Source organism: Pieris brassicae, chromosome 8, assembly GCF_905147105.1.
Source record: "Pieris brassicae chromosome 8, ilPieBrab1.1, whole genome shotgun sequence".
In the NCBI taxonomy this organism is placed as follows: Eukaryota; Metazoa; Arthropoda; class Insecta; order Lepidoptera; family Pieridae; genus Pieris; species Pieris brassicae.
The window spans coordinates 15,813,614-15,832,660 of NC_059672.1; the positions used below are offsets into that span (position 1 = coordinate 15,813,614).

General features: G+C 32.6%; 2 protein-coding genes across 4 annotated transcripts; both read right to left on the reverse strand.

The window, feature by feature from the left end:
* Positions 1-1,647: 1,647 nt before the first annotated feature.
* Positions 1,648-13,663, reverse strand: LOC123713199 (AP-1 complex subunit beta-1). 3 transcript variants are annotated; one of them, XM_045666760.1, is made up of 19 exons: positions 13,529-13,663; positions 13,272-13,411; positions 13,009-13,179; positions 12,645-12,671; positions 11,645-11,842; positions 11,191-11,308; positions 10,561-10,751; positions 10,168-10,350; positions 8,202-8,384; positions 7,709-7,903; positions 7,183-7,275; positions 6,036-6,157; positions 5,418-5,608; positions 4,255-4,343; positions 3,889-4,008; positions 3,337-3,469; positions 3,005-3,122; positions 2,457-2,583; positions 1,648-2,178 (listed from the first exon to the last, which is right to left on the reverse strand). In XM_045666760.1, exons 2-19 carry the CDS (start codon positions 13,377-13,379, stop codon positions 1,777-1,779), a joined length of 2,769 nt encoding a protein of 922 aa, XP_045522716.1. In that variant the 5' UTR covers positions 13,380-13,411; positions 13,529-13,663; the 3' UTR covers positions 1,648-1,776. The 3 variants fall into 3 exon arrangements, with proteins under 3 accessions (XP_045522716.1, XP_045522715.1, XP_045522717.1); XM_045666759.1 differs by having other exon boundaries at positions 13,272-13,452; positions 13,529-13,656; XM_045666761.1 differs by lacking the exon at positions 12,645-12,671 and having other exon boundaries at positions 13,272-13,452; positions 13,529-13,656.
* Positions 13,664-13,985: 322 nt separating this feature from the next.
* On the reverse strand, positions 13,986-17,366 carry LOC123713599. The gene is made up of 8 exons (XM_045667346.1): positions 17,303-17,366; positions 17,120-17,199; positions 16,960-17,036; positions 16,756-16,892; positions 16,500-16,549; positions 15,337-16,175; positions 14,486-14,736; positions 13,986-14,247 (listed from the first exon to the last, which is right to left on the reverse strand). Exons 3-8 carry the CDS (start codon positions 17,003-17,005, stop codon positions 14,113-14,115), a joined length of 1,458 nt encoding a protein of 485 aa, XP_045523302.1. The 5' UTR covers positions 17,006-17,036; positions 17,120-17,199; positions 17,303-17,366; the 3' UTR covers positions 13,986-14,112.
* Between the last annotated feature and the right edge of the window lie 1,681 nt (positions 17,367-19,047).

The window sequence follows — 19,047 nt, forward strand, 5'->3', positions numbered from 1 at the left end:
CACGCCTCAGGTCCAGAAGTCATTTACAAACGTAATTTGAAATACGATTAAAACTTTTTTCTGCTGAAATTCCTCCTCGAAAATTTATAATCTTTGCTTAACGACGATGTCTTCGCATTATTATTTTTTTAATTTATAGAACGGGGCAAACGGCAGCAGTCTCATCTGATGATAAGCGAAACCGCCGCTCATGGACGCTTCCAATGCCAGAGGGCTCGCAAGTGCGTTATCGGCCTTTTAAGAATTATTCAATTCAAAACATTTTTTAAATACAAAAATTGCTTAACTGACTGCTTTCCCATTACACTTCTTAAAATTACTACTACTGCTAGTCTTAATGCTATTCTACGTTCTATTTTTTCTTTAAAAAGCCTCTCATTGATTCATTACGCAGAGCCTAAAACAAGCTAATCCATATTTGAAGCTCTGGTAGATGAAGCATTTTATGATGTACCGTGGATGGATTTTTTGAAAATTCCAGTTTGTAGGTGGTAAAATGTATTTTACAACATTCACGTTGTATAGAGGCGTTGTCGATTTTTATTTTTCAAATTCACATCTATTTTTATTAGCTATAATGCCTAGAGAAACCACTAAGTTTGCTCCAACTGTCAATATCAGAAAATTTAATATTCCCTTTTTTATTATCACCTACCTTATTAACTGAGTGAGCCAAAATTCCACACAAAACGAGCCTATCATGCTCCAGTTGGTGCGTGAAAGTCTTTATTGTTGCTGGTTGTACGGTTAAATATTGTGGAGTTGGGTATCTTCTGTGCTTCAAGTCGAGACGAGTCCTAGATTTCACTTTACGTAGTTTCTATATATGGAGCTCAAACTTGGATTTTCAAAAACAAAACAAAAGCCAAAATACGTTCGTGACAACGTGCGATAGAAAGGAGTATTCTCGGAATTAAATTACGCGACAAACATAAAAGTCAATATATTCGCAGAAAAACCAATATTATTGATGATGAGCAATATGCCCTTAAACTTAAATGGCATCTCCATTATGGCAGGCCACGTATCCCGTTGTACAGATGACAGATAGTCTAAAGCAGTAACAGACTGGACTGGTCCAAAAATAACAAAGGAAGACCAATAGAGCGATGGGCCGACGGGATCGAGAGGGTTGCTTGGAGAAATTAGATGACGATGGCACAAAATAAATTAGGGTGGGAAAAGTTTGGAGGCCTTCTCCCGGACAGGGGCCGCATCTTAGTTAAAACTGTAAATTTATCTTTTTTTATCAAATGTATGTCAAAGATAAACGCTTATTATTATTATAGTTTCTATAGAAATATTACTCAACACAGTCATAGGGGCCAGCGGTAGTTGACTTATATTTATTCGTGGTAACTGGGTATTATATACCTTGTTCCATATTGTGTTGTGTTAAAACAATGATGTGAAATGCAAAATAAATAAAACTAATGTACTACATGACCTGACCTTTAGCAAAAACTATACGAACAATCGAATAGTTTACAAAATCGTAGATAGTCGTGTAGTCGTAGTAGATAATGAACTGATGATTTGAATTTCCGGATTTTAATAATAAACTAGGCGAAATTATTACTTTTTTTTGTTCTGGTTTCTCTGTGGTTGATCAGTTTTACGCTTGTGAAAAAAAAAGAAATATATTTTAACATAATTTATTAAACATTACATTTTGATAGCTTGATCATATAACTATTTCAAATAAACATAATACTTCTAATGGAATTTACAGTCGTATAAGTCTTTTTGATAACTTACATAATACTTAACACGAGATTACGACTTGAGTATGGCTTCGTAAGCCTGGAATATGCACGTGGCAACCTCTACCGTGCGGGATTTCAGGCTGAGGGTAGCCTCAGGGTTGCCAGGTTGAAGTTTTAGTTCCAGAAGAACCCAGATGTTGTTAGTTAGTTTCAGAGACTGGTAGAGCATGTCTTGCCCTTCGACGTTTCTCTTGGCGATGGTGAAAACGTTGTTCAGCGACATCTTGTGGGCGATCGTGTCAGCCGTGCCGATAAGATTGTTAATCGTGTGTTGGACTTCGTTCGCTGCTGGGATCTCTTTCCAAGTGGTGAGGAAGACCCTTTTATCGAGCTGTCCATCTTCTGTGAAGAGAATGTGAGCTGGAATGAGGCAGGCGAAGTAGAACACGTCTATGTTGTTCTTGACCGCCACCTGAAATAAGACAATTATGCAATGCAATAAAAATGTCTATCATAATATAATTTTTTTAACCCAGTTTTATTAGTAATTGAAAACAAACAATATTATATATTCACGCTGTAAAGTCGCGAAACGTCGGAAAAATAAAGAAAAAAAATTAATTTAAAATTGTATAAATAGTTATAAGTTTATAATAATAATACATAGCTTCAATCCGTTTAAAGTGTTTTCTTAATATTATATATTAATTTAATTAGCACATAATTACTTAAATAAATAAATTGGTAGACCTGTAAGTTGTTGAGTGGCTCCATCCTCTGAACGGGTCCTCCAGTGGCGAGAGGTAAGGGTGCGTCAACACGTGCGCCTGCTCCAACAGCCCCCACTGACAGCGCCCCTCCCGGGTATATGCCGAAACTACAAAAATTATTGTTCTAAAATCTTCTGATTTATGACTACCATTATAAAAACTTATGTGCATTTTTACTAAAGTATGTTACGTCATGTTAAAACAAGAGAGTATAAGTACAACAGTCATAATATTTATTTAATTTTTTACTAAATAATCAAAGTTAAATAATCAGATTTAACAAGCGTCCAGTCAAGCATAATTGTATAATTTGTCATAGAAGTACAAATAAATTCAAATTATAAATTATCCTAGACATTTATTACATTTATTTGGAAGGTTTGTCGGCCTATTTCTCAGAAACAAATTGTAGTAATTTAGCACTTGTTAAAAGTAAAAAAATGGAAAATACTTGGATACATTTTTATTAATTTGATTAATTTTAATTTTACCTCATTGGAAAAAATAACGTGGTAAAATTAAATTTACCTGTTCTTATTGAGCTGTATAGCGAACCCTGTCATGGGCTGCATGGCTTTGTTGGTGAAAGTCATCTCCAAACGCGGCTGGCCGCCTTGCCTACTGAAGGTACCCCAAATCTCTAGGCCTTTGTACAGAAAAAATAATATGTTTCATGAGCAAGAGCTGGGGTCGTCTTTATATTTATATTAGAATATTATTGCAACAAAGGTTTTTTAGAACTTGCAACATATGTTGCTATCATTTTTAATTAATTGATAGATTTATTTTATTTAGTATTTAGTCAATGTTGCTATATTGCTTCGTAACAATTTTTCCTTTATTCACTTGCATTACCATACCTTTTCCCTTATCAGCGGGCAGCCAGCACTGTTTCAGCGGCACAAAGGAAGCTGGAGGAGCGGCCACACCGAATATGTCTCCCAAAAGACCAGTTGTACTTGGGGCGGGAGTCGGCTCCGGTCCACCGCCCAACTGTCAATTATTTCATTGAGATTAAAAAGACACACTTATTTAAAAATTATACGACAACAGGATAAAAACCCATCCTTTTTATTAAAACGTCAAAAATTACAGAGTTATTAAGGAAAAGCCCTTGCAAATTAAAATCAAACTGGTTTAAAATGTCACCATTTTGCTTTTTACTCCTACATTTAAAAAATATAAAACAATTAAATATCGGAATACCGCAAGGATATGCTGCCAGCGTTAAAGATACACTGCCATAGGAACCAAACTTTTTAAATTTTTAATAATTTTTATTATGACTAAGGTTAATTTTTTTTAAATACTGTATATTTGTTTGTTGTGTTTAGTTACATAAATAAAAGTATTTCTTTCTAAAGAAGTCTAAAATAGTTCTATTCAAACCCAATAATCAAATAAAATCTTACAAGTACATCCAATCCACCGGCGAGCAAGTCCAGATTAGAGGCCGGCGCAGGCGCAGGTCCAGAGGTATTTGGAGCTCCGCCGCCAATATCCATTGACAAAAGGTCACCGATCAGCGACTCCTGCGCATATGTTAAATAATCCTGCATTTTTTTCAATAAATAATGCTTGTTTACGATATTCTATAATGATGTTCCTGTTCCACTAATTATTTTAGAATAGGTTTATCAGTAGGCTCAGTTGGCTAAGTAAAATGAGAATTTCTTTACAAAATCAATCAATAATACAATAAATAATGCGTTATACATCTCTTCCATCCTATTTATAAATTAAAAAAAAACAAATCTCTTTATAAATTTTAACAATACCTGGTTAGGAATGACAGTTGCCTGTGGTACTGATTCTTCTCCGGTAACGCCACGAGCTGGAAGGGACTTGCGCACGCCCGCCGCGCGACCTTCATTCAAATCACAACTTGTATATTTCATTTATATACAACATTTGTCCACATCGTATCCCTAACTTTCTTACTAACTACTAACTGACGTAAGACTTATCTTAAATTATCGCGATTTATTTGTCTTTTTACTTTCTATTTTTAATGTATCATCTTTTCAGTTTAGTTTGTTTTTTTGTTCCTGTTTAGTTTTGTCTTAATAAATGTGTATAACATCTATTTTTGCACTACTTGCCTATCTTATGTAATTTAAATATGTTCAATTTTTTTTTATATTGTAGTGTACCGAATAATTAATAAATAATCATTTACTATTAAGAACTCCCTCTTATATTAAAATGAATTCAAATTCTTAGGTCACTATGTATTACGCTCCTCTGATAGTCGCATTTTAGAAATTCCTATATAGGCAAGTCATTTAGGATCTCCGGCAACAAAGTTATTGAACACGCTCCTCGATATTTTACACAGCCATTCTAACGTCTTTTAATACCGTTTATTAATAACAAACCTACATAAGGCTTTTGTAATCAATGTATTTTCGCATTATTTTTTTATTGTATTTTTAAACCTAGCATTAATTGTGCAGATTGCACATTAGCTTTTTATTTGTTTTAATTTGAAATTTTACTTTGTAGTTGTATTTATTTCTTTGTTACTTGAAATTTTATTCTCGTTAATTTAGTTATACACTTCTTGCACTCCTTAATATTTCAATTTTCTTGGTTGCCTGGATAATATGTCTTGTTAGCTATAAGGCCGACCGTTTTATTAAATAAAAAAAAGTTTTCTCACGCCCCTAGATAGAAAGTCCATTGGTGCACAGCCGGGGATCGAACCTACGACCTCAGTGATTAGAATCGCATGCCAAACGACATTAGACCAACACTACACTATATTATAAAACCTTTCTAATATAGGAGACAGAGAAACAAATAAATTTTTGATTTATTACAATTGTTAATATAATATTACATTTGAATACTTCCGAACGGTAGTTTTTTTCTATGACTTTTTTTATATATAACCAAAAACAACTAGAAAAGTCTCGTACTAATAAAAATAAAAACTCACCTTCTACGAAGGCAGTAGGTGGTTTATGATAGACGGAAGCCAGTGAGCTGATGTGGCAGATCAGTTCATCCAAAAGCGTCGGCTCCAAGAGATCCGTTTCCTCAGAGATGAGAGGCTTGTCTGCCAGCACCACTTCCTTGGCAGCAGCAGGATCGGTTGATAGCAATCGCCAATAAATGAAACCGCGGTCTCTGTTAACGTCAAACATGCAAATTGGTACAAAATTGTCATAAAAAAACTTTTATCTAATCTCGTGATATTTAAAAATAATAATACTACTTTCTTAATGGCAATAGTTCAATATAGGTCTAAAATCATATCCACAGAGTTTATATAACAAGACTTTTCGTTATTATTGTTTGGTTTTAGTGATCTGTGCTTTTTGGCGTCATTTTTTTCATAACATTGACATTTTATAAACAAGACACGGCAGTATATTTTTAAACTAAAGCTTAAAGTTCGCCCTAAGATTAAATTAACGTTTATTAAGACAAAAACGTTTCATTAAACATTAAATTAATATTATATGCAACTGTACATGAGTACATCATGTATCAACGCAATAAAAGTTCGCAGTTAAAGGAATTTCGGAAAAATTACAAACTTAAAAATGATTACCTAAGGTCGGGGTTGTCAGAGTCCTGTGTAGCTAGACTGAGCACGTGTTGAACGAGCTCTTGAGTGTCAGCAGGGCGTTTTAAGAACAACTTAACCACAGCTGTCAGTAGTTGCAGTTGGACCTATAAGCATGATATATATCTGGGATTATTTTGGCGTAACTTTGAAACTGCAAGATAGAGTTACGGACTTAGCATTAGCCAAGCACTATCTAAAGATAGTTTTATAAACATAAGCGAGCGTTCAAGTATTACGTCACGCAATTTTTGGATTCTTGACCCCCCCCCCCCATGAAACGCGCCGTAACGTTTCTGTATCCAATAGTAAAACGTTTCGTGACCTTTAAACCTAAAACTTACCATTATGTGGTGTAAAGTACTGGAAAGTGCAATATAATATTAACAATCCCCGCCCCTGAATCGTAACGTTTTACAAAAGGAAAAAAATCGTTACGTAATACTTGAACGCTCCGTAATCGAATATAAGTATGTTAAGAGTTCTAAAAAACCTTATTTAAAATCTGTGTAATTATGTTATAAGTTCTTAATTATTGTATGTCTGATGCGTTGAAATGGTTTCAATGGTGTTGTAATCCTATTCAGATTCGATAACTATTTTATATGAAATGTCAAAATTAAAGTTTTTTACAAATTAATTTATGTTCCTTGTTAATGAACATTATTAAGCTATACAGTGTGAACTAGATGTGACGTCCCTCGATTTAACGACGAACTCCCTAAAGCGTCGAAATCAATTGGCTTTGGTTGGTTTAGCTTGTCTTCAATACAATGAAACACTCTACATATCATTACACCCACTCTCAAATGAATAATAAAGTAGTCTTCAAGTTGCTAAAATTAGTAAAAACTGCGCAGTTGTGTACGTTCTTTTATCGTTTTATTCATCATACTTATGAACTGTCGAAGAAATTCGTTCTTTTGTTAACAAATTGGTATTGCTTGCACGTGTAGACTGTTGTTGACCATGACTAATAAGTAGGAGTCATGTAATATCTATACCATTATCTTCTTTCCATTTAACGACATCTCTCTATAACGCCATTAAATGCGCAATCCTTTCAGTGTCGTTATATAGAGTTTACACAGTAATAATATTTATTAAATTATTTATTCAAAAACAAATTCACCTGAGCGTTTTCATCGTGGAATCCCTCGAGGAATGAATCTAATAACTCATCAGCGTTGTCGATACGCTCCGCGTACTCGCCAACAATCCATACCTGAAACATATTTTATTTCAAATTTAAAGGAAACAAAATAATAGAGCCCATTGCCTTATAACCTTAAAAAATTAGTTTTTTAGATGAAACAGCTGATTGGGATAAAATTCATTTTCACATTACGATCTTTATAATATTATATATTATACAATTTTATATAATTTATATAAATATTATTAGTGTTATTTGAAACAGATATAATTAATAAGTTACTCAAATTGTTGCATAAGCTTCAAAATATTAAGAACAAAATTTTATTGGTAAAAAAACATCCACAATTTATTATAACTAATCTATACTACAACTTAATTTTGCGGAGCGTCTAAACTGTATTAAACAAAGTCTCTCGCGGATGACGATACGCATCGAATTATGTTATAGGGAATATATATAAATAATTTGTTTTATTAAAATATTGAATATAATATGTTACCATAGAAGCCCTGGCCTCTGGCTCGTCTAAGGTGTCAAGATTTTCACACAAAGTGCTGATAATGCTCTCATATTTATTCGGGTACTTCCGAAATATATCTTTGATCACAACGATGGCTTCCTGCACCACATAGTTCACTTTTGTTTGAATTAACTCCAGCAAAGTTGATACACATCGTTCGGCCGACGGCTCCACCTAACATAATGAAAATTACATTAATGACCAATTTATATATATCTGTAAAAGGTAAATTAGAAAATTATAGAAAAGAGCGTGTGGTCTATTCCTTAAAGACCGGCAACGCACTTGCAAAACATCGTGATGTTGCAGGTCCATATACAAAAATTAAGTACAAAGTAATTTGAGTTCTATATAAATAATAAGTGGTTGCCTGGAAGAGAAAGCTCGAAAACGATAAGGCCGCCAGTTGCCCTTCGTTTGATTTAATTATGTTCATTTTTTTAAAATATTGTAATGTAACGAAGAGTTATACCTTAATAGCACATCTACCAATTGCCCGAACGGCCTTCCTCACAAAGTCCACGTCCACCTCAGTAGCATATTCCTTCAATTCACCCAGCACCTGCGCGATATTCGCCTGCGACGCCAGACGTATCATGATGTCCAACTTTTCCAACTTTACATATATAGGGTCGTTGTACTTCACAAAGAACACCTGGAAAAAAAAGTTTAGTTATGAACATAAACATCAAATATTAAATATAATATCAATGGCGTTACAATTTTTTAGGTCTGTGCCTCAGATTTCTGTATCTGTTTCATGATCGTTTGTAAATTGAATAGGCAAGTAGGTGATCAGCCTTCTGTGCCTGTCATACCGTCGACTTTTTGGGTCTAAGGCAAGCCGGTCCCTCACGATGTTTTTCTTCACCGTTCGAGCTAATGTTAAATGCGCACATAGAAAGAAAATCCATTGGTGCACAGCCGGGCATCGAAACTACGACCTCAGGGATGAGAGTCGCACGCTGAAGCCACTAGGCCAACACTGCTGCAATATTAACACTGACGTGAAAATGAGAAATTCCATTGCATGCGCTTTGTAAACAGTGAAAATTACACACAAATCATGTTTGACTGTGAAATGTGATGAATTAAGTTTTTGTATGGAGATGTTTAAACAAAACACGGTTTAAAATATGAGCTTATAACACAAAACTAGGGGTAGAGGGGTTGTGACGCTAACAAATACAAACTTCGCTTATCTAAGGGTTCATAAATCTAAACGACACTTATGTTATTGGATATTATAGGAAACGAGAATGTTGACAACAATTTATGACTGATGTAAAACCTAAGGGGCTCATATTGGCTTCTATTGTGATGATTGTTTACGCTTCTAATAATTAACCTTGCTAATACATTTTTGTTTATATATATTATTATTATTTTCTTTAGATTTTAAAAGTAAAAACTATAACTTAAATAAAGATTTAAGTTATAGTTAGTTTGTACATCTTATTTTGTGTTCTTTTTTGTTAATTGTTATCCACTTCTTGTACCTGAGCCTCTGTAGGTGTTTTTTTTTTAATTGTTCTCTTTAGGTTTGTCTGGAAGAAATCGCTTGTTAGCGATAAGGCAGCCCCTTATTTGGCCCCTAATAACTTATCTAACCTGCTTTGTTATATGTAAGTTTTTGTATAAGGTGACGAAGTGTGAATGAATAAGTAAATATATAAAATATATGTATGTCACCGGAATATAACAAAATCCGCAAGTTTATCAATTTATCAATTTGCGACATCTCGTGATAAATTTATAAACTAACGGATATCCATTCGTAAGATTCGAAACGGTTAAGTTTTGGTTAGTGCCTTATTCAACCAATCAGAGCGCACACGCCGTTTGGTTATCGCTTACTTATTATTTTTCGCGTGAGTTCGGTATGTTTATCAATTTGCGAATATGTGGGCGTGAAATAATACAATTTATCTCTCTTTTAGAACCCTACGAAAGTTTATAAATTACCTAGTAAAATGTATAATCTAGCGGATTCTGTTATATTCCGGAGACATATATATACATATAAGTCATGACATGAAACTATTCCTGTAAATATTGTTAATAGTTTCTCGTTCAAACATCTAAAGAAAAGCGCGACGCAATTAAAGCTTAGCTATATTATAATCTCTCTATGGTGATAAAATTTGTTGCTTATAAATACATCAAGATAAACGTGTTACTAATATTTATCGAAATTAACATTACATGTGTATTATTTTGTATCCAATAGTCCTTAGCTATAAAATTAATTTTATTAAGCACGTGGGTCTCAAATAAACGCTCACATAGAAAGTTAATTAGTGAACTGGGGATCGAACTCACGACCTCAGGTATGAGTCTCACTCAAACTACTAAACCAACACCGCTTTCAGCTGCTCTGAAGCTTTCACATTACTAATTTATTTGGATTTTTTTTCTAATTTATTAATTTATCTCACCTTCATCTCATGTTTCAGAATTTCCGGCCTCTTCTGCACAACAAGGTTTATGTTCCGAAGAGCCACGTACTGGACTTCTGGTTCAGCACTCAATAAGGTAACTAGGGGTGGGGCCAGTTTTCGAGACAAGGTGTTAACAAGCTCTGTCTCATCGGAGAGCATTTCCATAAGTTTCATAAGAACCTGGTAAAACAACAAAGATTATAAATGGCTCATGTTTAACTTAAAGTAACATTAAGTGTTTTAAGGACAATACCTTAAACTTAAATTGCAATATTTGTGGATCAAACAAAAAAATAGGAATAAACTTTGATACTCATAGTTTTCTTTGTAAAAATAATTTTAAATTTGGAATTGGAAATATTAGTTTCAATATTAAACCGTTATACAAACCTTGACCGCGGAAAGCACAACAGCTGCATTTGCGTGCGCCAGCCTCGGGGTTATTCTCTCGCAGATGGAGTGAGCCTCGCGCGAGTCACGAGGGCAGTAGTTTGACAAGGCATCGAGGATGAACACCTGTCCCCACTCAGTGCATTCATTAAGGGCTGTCAGTAGCTTGTTAATGGTTGGCGCGTTCATTTCTGGAAAATTCATTATTATGTAAAAAGCACCTTTTGTCTATGTCCTGTCCTTTTACCTGACAATATGATTGCTGTATTGCACGAATGTATGTATAATTGTAAAGTCTTTGATTAACATTGGTATGTATAGGGTTTGCAGCCTATAATTTTATTATAGATTTTTATATTTATTTGGAATCTTGAGTGAAAAGTAGTGTGAATAAAAAAAAATATTATGAACTTTTTTATTGAACCACTTTTGCTAGCTCAACAAAATTAGTTTTTTATTTTTTTATTTTACCTTTGCACTTATTTCTTTAAAAATTTATAAGGTACATATCTAACATTTATTTTATATAATTCATCATAAAAACAAGGACAATAATAATAACTAATGGTCCACAATAAATACAGTCTTTTTGGTAGTTACTGATTTAAAATTTAAATAAGCATAACATACCAACTAATGGATGTCCTGAAACACTTGCTTCATTAATCTCAGAGAGAGCTGCCACGGCATTAGCAACAACCATAGGGTTTGAATCACTCAGCAATTCCTTTAACTGATCCAAAAAACCCTGAAATTTTAATGTCAATTTCATGTGATTTATATAGCATTCTTTTGGGATGCAGATTATATTCTAAGTACATAATGCTTCTTTGGACTTTCCTAGATATAGTATTGTCTTTTGTTAAAACAGCTTTTACACACAAACATTACATAAATTTAGAAATATGTAAATAATTATAAGTTTTTAATTATAATATATAGCTATATCTGTTCGAAAAGTGTTTTCTTTCCTAGATATCTTAAAAAACATACTTATATAGAAAAGTTTAAAAGATTGTTATAACATGGCATATGTATATTGATTGGGACCTTAAGAATACACCAGTAACATATTTTTATGTACCTGATCTTCCACCATACTTGGTGAAATATCGTACAACTTCGCAACACAAACAGCTGCAGTTTTCCTCACATATGGGTCTTCATCCTTCAAGCATTTTCGCAGAGGCTCACAAAGATACTCTGTGATTTTGTCAACCCGAATGCATCCCATAGTTCGCACGGCCAGTGCACGAATTAGTGGATTCGAATCTTCACAGTCCTGAATATTTAAAATAATTAGTTTTTATTTTTTTTGAGAGAAAGAAAGCAACACATCAATTATACTGAAGCTATTTCACTATAAGCAAGTATGGTAGAAAATGTAATGGTTACAAAATTTTGTATGATATTTGCCAAATCTCTAACTACTTAGCTTATATTTCTTGTTACCTATTTGTAGCAATTTGTCATCAAAAAATAATTATTTCAAGCAAAATAATGTTTTTAATTTTATAAATTTGCAGTTTTGTTATATTTTTAGGTTTTTTTGTGACATTTTTCTACCATACAATATAAAACTAATGCCAATGCTATACTGGAGTATTATGATGAGACATGATTTCTTGTATCAAAACATACATGTTTACTTCAGCTGATTTGTTGAAAATGTAGATTTACACATCAGTGCCAAATGAGTCTGTTTGGTGTTTGATCATGCAGATCTTAGAAATATACATGCATATTGTATGTACAGCCCCACCTACTATGTACAGCCAACTTCATCTTTAGTTTTATCTTCACACCCACCTGGTGCTCATTATGTAATTGGCATTGTTTGTGATATTTTTAGCTTAAGTTTAATTACAAATACATAGTCTAAATAAAATATAGTAACAACTTTTTTAAAGAATGTGTGTTGGAGAGGAAAATATCCAATTTAAACCTTTTGTGTCAGGACAATTAGCTAATTGAAAGTAGCCAACATAGTAGATGAGTATTATCAATATTTGTGCATGACTGTCCACCTATTATAATGTGTAAATCTACAGCTGATGAGTTGATTTTTTGGATCAGATGTTTACCTTAACAAGCTGGTATGTTGGTAGATCCTTCCACCCATCATAATATGGTACAGTAGACATTAAAACGACAAAAAAGACAAGTCACTCACATAGATAACTAATCTACTTTACTTGTCATACAATAATCCAGTTTTTAAGTCAAAATGTAAATACTATCCTGTATATTATATATATAACATTAAGCAATACTTATGGAGATTTTCAGTAAGCTGAATAATGCCATTGATAGTTGTCCTTTCTCTCTTAATTTTAATTTTTTGATGATATTTGCAAATAATAGGAGATGAAAAGCTTAATTGTCAATTAAATTGTGAAAATATTATCAATTAAACATTAGTAAGTAAAACAAAAAACAGATGCATACCTTAACAAATGTATTAACAGCCATTATAGCCATATCTGGCTGTGATTTGGCATAATTCATTAGATATAAGTAGACCAATTTCTTAAGTTCCAGGTTGTCTGTCTGCATGCAGTTGACTACATCAGGGAAGAGTGCAGAAACATCCTTGCCAACTGTCATAGAAGCTATGACCTACAAAACCCATTGTTCATCAGTTAATAGGATAATCAATTCTCTATTTAATTTCATGTGGACTGTTCAAACTATGAGATTCCTATACCAACCTTTTTAACAGCTTCTTTTTTCTTTTCTTTTTTGTCACTATTGAGTTCAGATTTAAGTTCAAATATCTCTCCCTTTTTAGTTGTCGTGAAGTATTTAGAATCAGTCATTTTAGCAGGTTTATTTAGGCTTACTGGTTATTCTACAACACATATACCAATACATTTAATGATAACAATCAATCTGAAAAATCAATACTCGCCGCATCCCTCATCTAGTAAAATACTCAATATGCCAATAACAAAAATGTATTACTTACGATACTTCACGAAGGGAAGCCTAGACGATGTTTAGAACAAATAAAATTAGGTGTATTTCATTAATTTAGGTACCCGAGGGGCGTATAATTTTTGGATTCTTGAATCTTTATTCAATACCAATTGAGATTTGTCATTTTTTGACTTTTAAGTGTTCATGACTATGTTAGATATTTGTGATTGACGTATGACTTATATACACAGACTATATAAAAGGAATATATATTATAGGGAAGTGACTTTTACATTTAATGCGAAAATATAAACGTTTTCATAAGAACCCCGCGATTTATTGTATTGATTCGGTCACATTTTTAATTTCTGTTATATAACATATAAAATATAAAAACATTCATCTACAATGTCAAATTATGTAGCTATTGCATCGAAAAAAAAACAAGACTGTAATCTTATTTTATGTATTCATAATCATGACAATGTTCTGAATCAATAAAAGAGTTCACATTATTCATCATAAGATGATTTAGCATTGTTTAGTATATTCGATTGATAATAATATCTATAATATTGTAAACCATACGTATTTTTTAATATAACAAAAAACATTATAGATAATGAAAGGTTTTCAATTTCGGTGATGAGTAAGAAATCCTTTAACGGAACTGAAGAAGCTTCGTTTCATCTTGTACACAGGCAAAATTGTATGGTTACTATAAAAAGATGCGGACGTGTCGTATAATGACGATGGTATTTCCACACCCTGCAATATCAAAATAAATATATTGCTAAACATAATAATGATAATAATTATAATTTAACCAATAAACGCAACAATCACATAAGTTGTTTGTTGCGTTTGCGAATATGAACGCAAATTATACCCAAAATAATGATCGCTCGAGAACGACCCCAAAACGTAAACCAATACTTGAGACAATATTATATTAGCGATAAGACTGACGTAACTAAGTATCAAAATTAAACTATAATTTGCCTACCGCGAATGATGTGCTGATATTATACGAGTTAATTGAGCTATTCTTAGTTGGTTGCTTATGACGTGGTTTGCCTATTTTTATTTCTGACATTTTTGATCTCATTATGAGACACGACACCAAACGCTGCAGTAGTGGCTTCTTTTTTGAGTCGATCAATTGAGATCCTTTGCTTAGGCTTGTATGGTTACTATTGCTAGAGTACAAAGAATATGCAGATGTCCCGAGGTTTGGTGTCACTGACTTCTTGTGACCTGTACAAAATATGCATAGTGATAGTAGTTAATTTATTAGTAACTTACACTAATTCAAATTCAAATTTCACGTAAACTGATAAACACTGGTAATTTCCATAAATAAAACACTATATTTATTCACCTACAACTCTGGATTGTACCTTGACAGTAACATGGAGACCAGTGTTCGCCTAGTTGCTTTAGCGGGGGCGACTTTCATCCCTGAGGTCGTAGGTTCGATCCCCGGATGTGCGCCAATGGACTTTCTTTCAATAAGCGCATTTAACATTCTCTCGAACGGTAAAAGAAAATATCATGAGGAAACCGGCTTGCCTTAGACCCAAATAGTCGACGGTGTGTCAGACACAGGACGCTGATCACCTGCTTGCGTATAAATGATCATTAAACAGATACAGAAATTTGAGGCCAAAACCTAAAAGGTTGAAGCGCCACAGATTTCTTTCTTTTAAGGTAACATGTACATGGTTTTTTATAAACATATAGATATCGTTATTATAAACATCTGCACTGTATACATTCCCTATAGCGCCTAACAAGATTGTGTAAAAACTATTCTAATTGATAAAAAGGTTGCATAGGTACGTCAAATTTTAACACCTTTAAAAATAGTATGAATTGAGTTGGAATCCTTTTGTTCCACAAAATTCGAATTATCTTTATTACAAGCAAGTGAAGAATAAGTAACATGCTTCATCAGTGATACGCTAGCATATCGGACCTCTATCGATGAAACGATGTTTCTTGGCTTACTCAATAACTGAGCATTTTTACTTTCCTCAGTTGTTGATTGGCTAATTTCATTTTTCTTTTCCTTTTCGATATCCCAATTAAACGAACATTCAGATTCATTATACTTGTCAGATAACGTATCAGAGCTGATTTTTTTAATATTTGTATTATCAGTTTGCACCTCCTTGCTTAATCGTAACACTTTCTGAAATTTGGATTTTATTCTTACTTCTCCAATGGTAACGCTACTATAGTAATTTGCCTTTCTTCTGTCATTGCTAAACTTTTTACATACAGTGTTTTGTATCGTTCTCTTAACTTTATTATATTGTTTCCGAGTCAACATTATAGGTTTTTGTTTTGTAAACTGTTCTACTTCTAAAAACACGTGTATATTTCTATTAAGAATAAGATTGGCATCATTTACATGTTCTACATTTCTACTATTGTGAATAACATTATTTTTAGACCCATATGACAATGTGGAATGGTTGGTACATAATCTCTCGTGCTGTGCGACTCCACAAATTGTTGGTTGAACATCTTCTGTCATACGTTTTTCTTTTATTGGAACAATTTCGTTCAATTCATTATATTTTGTTTCTTCGGAGTGTTTTAAATCAGCCTTTGATTTATGTTGTAGTTTTGTTATAAATTTTTGTGGAAATAGTTTAGCTAGACTGCTACTTAGTTTTACTTTATTTTTGCTGAAAATCAAATTCAATTTGTAAAAAGAATAGTCACAACTTATGAATAAACAAACGAATGAACAGACTAAGGCTATAAGGCTATATCTAATAATATTTCAGGTACATAACTCGAGTGTATTTAACAAATGTTAAATACACTCTTTAGTACCATGTTACTACATAAGTAGATAATTATGTATATGTATATATCATAAGTATAAAGTAAGTCTCTATAGGTACGCCTCATTTTTTTTATTTTTATTTAGGGCATAAACCTGCGACGTATGTCAAAATTTCTACTTATCTATGAGTTTAAAAAAATTAAAAAGAAAAAAACTTAACCATTCTTTTTCGATGAAGCATTCTTCGGAGTTTTTTACAACAAAGGTTTCCTTAAAAATATTTAAATATAAGAATCAAGTTATTATAAAAAAAAATATGCCTTTATCAGGTAGGCATTTGAAGTTAAATTACTTAATAGGTGTTAAGTAATTTAATAAGTAATTTTTGTATTTAGATAGGTACCTAAGATAAATATAAAAAATGTATTATTGTAAAAAAATTAGTGATTAGGTTTTTATTTTTATTTAGAATTTACCTGAGATTGTCTAGAATTTTGTTTAGACTCATTTAAGTTTCGTCCCGTTAAAATACCCAACAACTGCCTTATCTCCTTGTCTCTTTCGGATGGATCTGGAATTACGCACGGGTCCCCACGGTAATGCTTAGCCCGTCCTAAAAAAGGGGTTTTTATCAAATATATAGTTTATTATCCTTATTATATTAAACAAAATGTTACAACCTTCATAATTGTTATCAATCGTATTGTTGTTATTTTTTTCGGTCATTTTTTGTTTTGAGTTTCCAGAGCTTGTCCGCCTAAAATGATTATGAAAAATAGAAATTCGGTTATAATTACATGTTATTGTAGTTTTTACAACAAAGAAAAAGCTCTACCCTACCCATGCAAAACTTCTATACTGTCTCGAACATTTAAGTTGGAAGATTTTTTATTTATGTTTCTTCCTGCTTTACTTGGATTCTGAAATGTATTAAAATTATGCATTTATCCTATATAATTTTAATCAAAAATTAAATTTGCCCAATAGGTTAAGGTTAGGTATAAATATATATTTACAGGTGACCTTGAAATTTTTCTTGAACTCACGGGTGAATTGGCTGAGTGTGATAACGACCCAGAAGCAGGGATTTTAGTGTCATCTGTTAAAATTAATAAATTTTCCATAGAGGAAAGGTGTGTCTTCTTCTTTGATTTAACAGTTTTTCTTACTGAGAAATCTGTATTTTGTCTATCATGTTTAAAAAGTAAATTATAACGTTCGGATGCACCATCAATATTCACAGTGACCTTTGAAGCTTTATTTTTTGGTGAGGCATAATCATGTCTTGCTATGTCTCTATTATTTATAGCTTCTTCAGTTTCTAGTTTGTTGATATAATCATCGACTAAAGCTTTCTTTGCCAAACTTCGATTTGTGTCTAAATTTTTTTGGCCTCCGCGTGTTTCCATATCTTGTCTACCTTGGTATAGTCTTTTGGATAATTTTGATTTACTTCTTTTACTAAATACGTCTGTTCTAGAGCTTCCAAGTGGAATATGATTTCTAGTAGAGTTTGAAAAACGATTTGGTGATACACTTTTCGCATTGTTTTTAAATATTTTATTATTGTTAGTTTCTCTTAGATACTCTTTATTATTAGGAGATAATTCTTTTGGCGATGCAAGCCTTTGGGATGTAGATTGTTTATTCTTGTTTGATGCTTTTTGTTGGACATCCGTTTTTGCTATAGGAGACATTTGTCTTTCTTCAACTCTGACCATATGACCATCACTTCCGTTTTCTTTGGGATACACTGAAATGACGACAATGGGAGTTTGAAGTCCTTTAGCAGTCTCATTTTCCGATTTAATTGTTCCACCAGTACATACACATTGGCTATACTTATTTTTCATGGGCCCGTATCTTTTTTTATATTCTGAATCTTGAAGTAAATTCACTTGAATGCCTTGGGATTCCATTCTGAAATGAATCAGTAGGTATATGACCTTAATTTTTAAAAACTTGTCTTAAATAAAATTTTATGAATTCTTACATTGCATACCTGTAAAGAAGTTTTTCTTTCTATGCTATACTACTATATTTAATTTCTCTACCTATCGAAAGTTAAACCTATTATATTACCTTGTGCAATCGCTATTGCAAGCAGCTGCCTCATTGAAAAAGTATTCTTTTGGACTATAGTTTCGAGAGGGTCGGCTATGCTCGTGAACTCTTTAAATTAAATTATGTCAAGATGAATTATCCTATAACATTAGTAAGAACTTATTAAAAACTTTAATCCTATATTAGCATACTTACGGTTGTTCGCCATGTTTGTCTCTCATCGGTTCATCTTGAGTAATATTCGTAAGAACTAAAATAATTCAAACTAATTAAAAACTTTCGCTATTCTTATTTTACGTTTTAGAAGAGTTTTATGACCTACTATATATAATATGAGGAGAAACGATAATATGGAATATGATATAACAAGCACAGGATTGAATTGTTGTAACAAAAATTCTTAGCGTAAATAGTATGAAGCAAGGAAAGCTGCTGTTTCTCCGACCTATGTAATGTAATGGTCCCCTCCAGGGATGTAGGACTAATATGCCACTGGGCAGAGGTCGAGAAATTGTAAAAATCCTTCGGAATAACTTTGTTAGCACCTTTCAGAGTACGACGTAATCGTCGTAATGATTGTAGGTGTCGCTACAAGTTTTATGTACTATTCTAGCCAAATATGGCCAAAAAATAGAATAATAGTTTTATGAAATCTTTATGCATACTCACTTGGTCTATCATCTATCGTAGCAGCACAATTCAAT